Below are 8617 nucleotides of genomic sequence, written 5' to 3' on the forward strand. Positions count from 1 at the left end.
TATAGACATTTGTTTTATGGTCTAACATGTCCTGGAGAATGTTCTATGTGCACTTGAAAACAACGTGTATTCTGTTTTCAGATGAAATGTTTCGTATATATGTTAGGTCCACTGGTCCAATGTGCCATTCAGGATACTGTTTCCCGTTAACTTTCTGTCTGGATGGCATATACATTGATGTAAGTGTTGTGTTAAAGGCCCCTACCATTATTGTATTACTGTCAAATTCTTCGTTTAGGTCTGTTAGTAATTGCTTTATATATTTGGATGTTCCAATGATGGGTGCATAGATATTTACAATTATTAACCCTGTTTTTAAATTTTTCCCTTTATCATTATATGATGCCCTTCTTTGTCTTTTGTTACAGTCTTTGTTTTAAAGTCTGTTTTGTGGGATATAAATATTGCTGCTCAGGCTTTTTTTCCACTTCTGTTTGCATGGAACCTTTTTCCATTCTTTAAATGGTCTAAAGTGAGCCTCTTACAGGTGGCAAATGGATAGGTCTTTTTTTTTTTTTTTAATCTGTTCATTTACCTTGTATCTTTTGATTGTAACATTTAGTCCTTTTATATTAAAAGTAACTATCCATAGGTATCTACTTATTGCCGTTTTTTGTGCCTTATTTTCTGGTTCTTCAATATTCTTCTCTTGCTCTTGTGGTTTGATGGCCTTTAGTATTATGCTTGGATTCGTTCCTCTTTTTTTGTGTTTTCCTATTTATTATAGGTTTTTGATTTGTGGTTGCCATTAGATTCCTATATAAAATCTTATGGGTGTAGCAGTTTATATAAAGTTGATGATTGCTTAAGTTTAAACATATTCTAAAAGCACTAAATATTTACTTCCCCACCCTTGTTTTATGAATGTCATATATATATATGATATATATATATGAATATTTTTTTTTAAAGTTTATTCATTCATTTTGAGAGAGAGAGAGAGAGCAAGAGCAAGAGGGGCAGAGAGAGAGAGAGAATCTTAAGCAGGCCCTACACTCTCAGTGTAGAGCCCAGTGTGGGGCTCGAACTCCCAAACCGTGAGGTCATGGCCTGAGCTGAAATCAAGTCAGACACTTAACTGACTGAGCCACCCACGCACCCCACGAATGTCATATTTTATGTCATTTTATTTATGTGTATCCCTTGACTCATTTTGTATATTTTACTACTTTCATGTGTTTTTTTACCTCCATACTGGTTTTATAAGTGATTTACCTGCCTTTATTATATGTTTGCATTTATCTGTGAAATTTTTTCTTTCATAATTTTCTTATTATTATGGCCTTTTCTTTCCAGTCAGGATTCCCTTCAACATTTTGTGTAAGTCAAGTTTGGTGGTGATAAACTCCTTTAACTTCTGTTTGTCTAGGAAACTCTTTATCTCTCCTGTTCCAAACAGTTCTGTTGCTGGGTAGAATATTCTGGTTGCAGATACTTTCCTGTAAGCACTTTGACTGTATCATGACACTACCTTCTGGCCTGCAAGTTTCTGCCAAAAAGTCAGCCAGTAGCCTTATGGAGTTCCCCTTGTATGCAACTGTTTTTTGCTCTTGCTTTTAAAATTCTTTTAATAATTAACATGGCAAGGGGCACCTAGTTGGCTCAGTCAGTTGAGTGTCTGACTTCCGCTCAGGTCATGATCTCCCAGCTCGTGAGTTCGAGCCCCGCATCAGCCTCTGTGCTGACAGCTCAGAGCCTAGAGCCTGTTTCAGATTCTGGGTCTCCCTCTCTGCCCCTCCCTCACTCATTCTCCCTCTCTCCCTCTCTCAAAAATAAATAAACTTTAAAAAAAATTTTAAAAATAACATGGCAAAAATGATGTAGGGAGGTGTGGACTTCCTTGGGTTCATCTTGTTGGAGGGTCTCTGCTTCCTGTATATGGATGTCTGTTTCTTTCAGGTTATGGAAGTTTTCAGCTGTAATTTATTCAAATAAGTTTTCTGCCCCTTCTTGCTTCTCCTTCAGAGAACTAATGTTATTATGCCTGATGAAATCGTTGAGGGAAATGAAATGCTTTCCATTTCCCTGTCTTCCAGATCACCAGTCTGTTCTTGTGCATCCTCCATTGTGTCGTTGATTCCCTCTAGCATGGATTGAGTTCTTCATCTCTGATTGGTCGTTTTTATATTTTTTCTCTGTCAAAGATCTCAGGGATCTTCTACTTTTTTTTTCTCCCAAGTCCAGTGAGTATCTTTATGGCCATTACTTTGTATTATCAGGCATATTGTTTATCTCCATTTCATTTAGCCTTTTTGCTGTGATTTTTTTTTCCTTGTCCTTTCATTTGGAACATAGACAAAATGAGGAGACGGGACTAACTCTCTGTGTTTATTTCTGTGTATGAGGAAGGTCTGCTTCCTGCTCTTGAGAGAAGTGGCCTTGCGAAGGGAAGTTTGTGGTGCCATGTAGCACAATGCCCCTTGGTCACCAGAACCAGGCACTCCTGGGATATCTTCTCTGGGGGCTGTGCACACCCTACTGTTGTGGCTGAGTCACGTTTGCCTTTAGTCCAGTTGGCTGCAATAACCTATTGTGTGTGCTGTGGGCACACCGTGCTGGGTTTGGTCACTGCATGCTTGTATGTGGGAGGTGTCTGCACCTACTCTGCCCTAGCTGTGGGCCCACCAGAGGGCAGAACACTCTCCCTGTGGGGCTCCCTGAGAGGCTTTCTTCGGAAGGGGTGAGCAGCCATACTAGATGTCTATACCCAGTCTTGTCTGCTGTAGCTGTAGGCTCACCAGGTGCAGGGCACCCTTCCTGGGTGGTCAGCTAAAAGGTTTGGCTGCTGGAACTGTGGGTGTGCTGGTGTATGGGGTTATCTACCCCTCGATCCAAGGGAGAGTCACTTGGTTCCTGCCCAGGCTGCTTGCAGGATGTGGTGGGGCAGGAGCTGCATTTGGGGAATGCCTGTCGAGTTGTGGGAGGAATTGTACGGGGTGGGTCTGCAGGTGAATGTGGGGGTGGGGCAGGTGGTTCTAGCAAAATAGAAGGAGAATGTACAAGTTCGCACATGTATCTGGCTATTTAAGCTGGGGGAGATGAAGGGAAGTGGTGCCTGCCTTCACTTTTGTTCTTGGAGAAGTTTCCTGAAGATGTGTCATTGCACCACATGTTTTGTGATAGTAAATAAATCTATCTTTCCACATATACCACAGGCACTTTTCAAGCTACTGCTTCTATGCTGTGTCTAGGCTGCGATATTTATTATGGGTTACTTATTTTGGGTTGTTTTAGGGTAGAGACTGTTTCCTGTTGTCCTCCAGCTCTTCCAGAACTAAGCCTGCTCATTTTAAAAGTACCTGGGGTTAAACCCCACTGATTTTAAAAGCTTGTGAAGTTAAGCCCCACTCATCTTCAGGGCCAAATGTTACAGGGACTTGTCTTCCCGGTGTGTTTCCACAATGCCTAGGGTACATGGCACGGAGCCTGATCATCTCACTTCTCCATGCTTGTGGTGACCTTCCTGTTTGTGGTGACCTTCCTGTTTGTGGTTAGTCTCACCAGAGGGCTTTGGTTCCCAACTGCATGTCTGCCCCTTTTACCCTTTTGGTCTGGTCTCTCTCTGATTAAGCTCTGTTCTGCCAGACTCTGGGTCCTTGTTCAGTTCGTTGCACAAATGTAGCTGTTGGCTTGGTGTGTCTGTAGGGAAGGTTGAGCTGAGGATCCTCCTAGTGTGCCATCTTCCAGCTCTCCCCCAACTCCTGTTATTTCCTTTTCTGTGAACAGATAGCATTGCCTTATATTCAGAAATTTAAACAATTACAAAAGGAATTTGAAGAAAAACCATTTGAAAATTACTTGCAGACATGATGAACCCTTTTTCTTAAACATTTCAGTGTGTGTTCCTTTAATAAGGGGGATACTCCCTAACATAACTACAGTTATAAAAATCAGGAAATTAATGGCGATATATTACCTAATATAGTGGCCTTACGCAAATTTTGAAGAATAGATCCAAGATCCAATCTAGGATCAAACATTGCACTTAATTGTTATTTCTCATCAATTGTCTTTAATCTGGAACTATTGCTTAGTCTTTGTCTTTTATGATCTTGCTATTTTTGAAGAATGTAGGCCAGTTATTTTGTAGTATGTCCCTTGATTTGGGTTTGTCTGGCTTTCTCAAGATGAAAGTTACATAGGGACATCTGGGTGGCTCAGTTGATCGTCTGACTTTGGCTCAGGTCATGACCTCATAGTTTGTGGGTTCAGGCCCTGCATTGGGCTTTGTGCTGACACTCTCTGCTCCTTCCCCACTTGTGCTCTCTCTCTCTCTCAAGAATAAGTAAACATTTAAAAAAAATTTTTTTTGAGAAAACAAAAGATTAGAGTTACATTTTTGTCAGGAATGCCAGACAAGCAATGTCTTTCAGTGCATCATAGGAAGAGGTACTTGATACCTTTTTGTCCCATTGGTGATAATAAATTATATCACTTGATAGTGGTAGACCATTATAAAGAAGGTTTTCCATTATAAATGCAGGCATATCGGGGCGCCTGGGTGGCACAGTCGGTTAAGCGTCCGGCTTCAGCCAGGTCACGATCTCGCGGTCCGTGAGTTCGAGCCCCGCGTCAGGCTCTGGGCTGATGGCTCAGAGCCTGGAGCCTGTTTCCGATTCTATGTCTCCCTCTCTCTGCCCCTCCCCTGTTCATGCTCTGTCTCTCTCTGTCCCAAAAATAAATAAACGTTGAAAAAAAAAATTTTTTTTTAAATAAAAAAAAAATAAATGCAGGCATATCACAGAGATATTGCAGGTTTGGTCCTAGACCACAGCAAAAAGGCCAGTCAGATGAATTTCTTGTTTTTTTCCGGTGCATATAAATTATGTGTTTATTTTACCATGGTATATTAAGTGTACAACAGCATTATGTCTAAAAAGGCAGTGTGCATACCTTAATACTTTATTGCTAAAAAATGCTAATCATCTGAGCTCATCATAATCACTGATCACCATAACAAATGATGAAACAAATCATGAAATAATTTTTTTTTAACATTCTCCATATTCACTCAAATTCTCTCAATCAACCCTTAAACTAAAGGAGGAACCTGTTTGAAAGTTTTTTTTTCAATCTTATTTTTAAATGTTATTTGGTAGGATCCGAGGTGTTGGAACAGCAGCTATTAATATGTGCCTTGTGGCAACTGGCGTTGCAGATGCATATTATGAAATGGGAATTCACTGCTGGGATATGGCAGGAGCTGGCATCATTGTTACTGAAGCTGGTGGAGTGCTAATGGACGTGACAGGTAAAATGATGGGACGCTGAAGCATTTTTCTCTCTGTTGGACCTTCCTTTAGTTACAGCTTTTTTCTTTTAATGTTTAACATATACTATACTTCACCTGTTGAAGGCAAAACAAAAACAAGCCATGTGATTTTCTGCCAAATCAGGATATCAAATTTTGACAGGCAAGGAGGATAAAAAGCTAATTGTAATGTGGGACTAATAATGATAGATGGCTAAGCCTTTTTAAAGGTACCAGGAACTCTTGAGAAGCTATTAGAAAAGTAGAGAAGGTCACTGAATCTGAGGATTGTACCAAGAGCTCTTTGAATGGTGATCATGGTGGTAGTTTACAGTGAACTGTCTCCACCATCACTTTGTGCCTTGGGCCTAGAGATGCTGACTGCTTGCTTTGAACTGATGAAGTTTTTTACAGTGAACAGTGAACCAGGCCCAGAAGTATTCACCAGTGATCTGGGAGAAAGGCAACGAAGAAGGGAATGGAAGAAGAGTGGTATGAAATGCTTTGGAGGCAAATTTCATGAACATAGGTTCCCAAACATTAAAGAGGTAGTAAGAGTAATAAAAAGAATTGAAAAAGAACACACAAAAGAAGGAATAGATGAAACTAATATTACACTGATGTTAACTGGAATTTAAATAAAGACTAAAAACTATAAAGATAACATTTTTCAAACTGTATGACAGACACCACAACCCCCTCAAAAAAAACCTGGTACTTATTAAAGTACTCTTAAAACTCATTTATGCATCGCCAGAGCTTAAACATTATGGTTCTGCGATAGAGTAAAGGAAACTGAAAGTATTAAAATACTATGATTGACCATAGTACATATTGCTGTACTAGTTTTACAGGAATTCTTGTAGGAGATATAACCATTTTCCATATTTGGTTTGATTTTAGGTGAGCCATTTGACTTGATGTCACGAAGAATAATTGCTGCAAATAGTAAAACATTAGCAGAAAGAATAGCCAAAGAAATTCAAGTAGTACCGTTTCAAAGAGATGATGAAGATTAACTGCAACAGCCTCGCGTATTCAGTCACGGTTCCATCGCCCCTGTATTTGCTGACACACTGATGATGTTATAAAATTTAGGACGTTTATTTCAGATGTATAATATGATTGGCTTAAGTTGTCTTTGATATCCAGATTAAAAAATTTCAGTTTGTTGTATATTTTACTAAGACTAGGTATGCGAGAATACATGAAATGTTGCATTGTTTTAACAAACTTTGCTTGTGAGAGTGCACTTTGGGAAAGATATACAGGTAGTTGATAAGACAAAGTATCATTGACTGAAATAGCAGTTTAGAGTTTCTAAGTATATATGAGCCTCTGAAATTCTGACTGTGTACATAAGCATTCTTAACTACAAAGTTAACTTTTTGGAAAAAATTTTCTTTAGTTCCCAAAGCCATATTTAATTAAATTTGTAAGAATTAATGGGTCCTTCCTAGACCAAGGTTTTTTTTCTTTGCAGAGAACCTTGTTTTATTCATCAGTGTACACGTAGCACCTAGCAGAGTATTTGTTAAACATGGGCAGTCTAAAAATAAGCATTCAAAAGATATTTTGAAGGTAGCAATTCCTAGTTATACATAAAGCAATGAGCTCACCCTTTATTTTTACTTCAGGTGTTAAAGATGATCTCATCCTTTTCATATTTTACGGTATCATTCCTTTTAACTCTTCACATTGCCATATCATTTCAATTCCTGTACCATCAGGTATCCTTTCTACTTGTGGGCATTTCTGCAGTTAATGTTTTCCAAGACACTACAGTATTTGTTTGGAATCTTTTAAAGTCCCAATGTTTAAAAAAAAAAGTTTCAAAACATTATCAGGCATCTAATTTAAATTCTATAGTTAGAGTATAAAATTGTACTAAATTCAGGGGCTCCTGGGTGACTCAGTTGGTTAAGTGTCCAACCTCGGCTCAGGTCGTGATCTCACGGTTCGTGGGTTCGAGCCCCGCAGCGGGCTCTGTGCTGACAGCTCAGAGCCTAGAGCCTGCTACAGATTCTGTGTCTCCCTCATGCACTCTCTCAAAAACAACCAAACATTTTAAAAAACTGTACTAAATTCAATATTAATGTTTGAAAGTTGTTCCTACTGATCTTGTTGCACACAGGAGACCTACAATCTGGCAGGTAAACTGTATTATTAATTGGTGTTTTTTTCCCCAAACTCCTTAATTTTGTTGCCACTGGCTTCTATTCAGTCTTTAAATATTCCTTACTAGTCTTTGTCTTAGGAAACTCAAAGAAAATTGTTCTGGTTCATAAACATTTTAAATAAGGTCAATTGACTGCTTAGCCTTGTCCTTTGACACTTGAATAGACTATTAATTTTTGTTAGTCTCATGTGAACCTGGTATTTGATAAAAGAAAAAGTACATTTATAAAGTTTAAGGTAGGGGATTATTGTGCACTTCATTATACTAAGATTTGAGTATTGTAATTATTTACTGTTGGTCATGTGCAGTAAAAATATACTGTATTCTGTAGTTAATTTTGCAATTAAATTTAAGATTCATAAAATTTTAAGTATAACTGAACATTGTTAAAGTTTATAGTTTATGTTTGAGATTTGTGTTGAGTTGTGAATGTTGACACTTGCAGTTGTGGCTGAATATATGTTCTTGGGTTTTTTTTTTGTCTACAGTTTTCTCAACTTTTCTAAAAGTCTTTTAGAATAATTTTCCAAAAAGTAGCTTTTTTCCCCCTAAATGCAATTAATTAGATAATTGGTGGCTGAAATTTCTTTAGACATTGAAAAAAAGAGGTTTGACAAGTGAGTTATCTGCCAATAGTTTGTAAACCTTCTAGCAGTTCCTTCTAGTATTTACCTTCATCATTTTAAAGGTATATTAAAGGATATTTAAAGGATATATTTAAAGGCTATATTCTGCTATATATTTGACTTTATTCATTATTTAAACTTGCTGTTATGGAAGATGGGGATTTTGTACTTCTAACTCCCCCTTGAGCTACCTTTACATCCTCCTTTTCATCCTCTTATAGTAATTACTAATTTACTTAATATAATCTTTGTTATTAAGTTTATATTCAGTGTTCAAGGACTTTCACTGATTAACCAACTAGTATGTTATAATTATATCTTCTTACCTGTGTAAATTTTGTTCTTCCTGAGATTAACACATCGTCCCCAAGATTATAAAACCTCTTTATTAACTGCTTTCTTTTCCTCCTATAGATACATCTTTTGGGGCCCTTTTCCATCTCTTCCAGTCTGAATTGGTTACTAAGTGTGTTCATAGTAGTCCTCCTGGGGCTTCTCTTTGCTTCTCTTATGTTCAGTCATCTGTGTCCTTGATTTTTTTTTTGTGGCAGTCCCTTATTT

The 8617-nt window shown here is 38.0% G+C and overlaps 1 protein-coding gene across 6 annotated transcripts in view; it reads left to right on the top strand.

Annotated features, from left to right (window-relative positions):
• Positions 1-8157, top strand: part of IMPA1 (inositol monophosphatase 1) — a 36245-nt gene extending 28088 nt beyond the window's left edge. For all 6 annotated transcript variants that reach the window (XM_040487504.1, XM_040487503.1, XM_040487507.1 and 3 more), the window contains 2 exons: positions 5100-5251; positions 6155-8157. In XM_040487504.1, coding sequence (XP_040343438.1) covers positions 5100-5251; positions 6155-6270 — 268 coding nt within the window. In that variant the 3' untranslated portion in view covers positions 6271-8157. The remainder of the gene's footprint in view (positions 1-5099; positions 5252-6154) is intronic.
• Positions 8158-8617: the final 460 nt, after the last annotated feature.

The sequence above is a fragment of the Herpailurus yagouaroundi genome, unplaced genomic scaffold (genome assembly GCF_014898765.1).
Source record: "Herpailurus yagouaroundi ecotype Mexico unplaced genomic scaffold, PumYag 165, whole genome shotgun sequence".
In the NCBI taxonomy this organism is placed as follows: domain Eukaryota; kingdom Metazoa; phylum Chordata; class Mammalia; order Carnivora; family Felidae; genus Herpailurus; species Herpailurus yagouaroundi.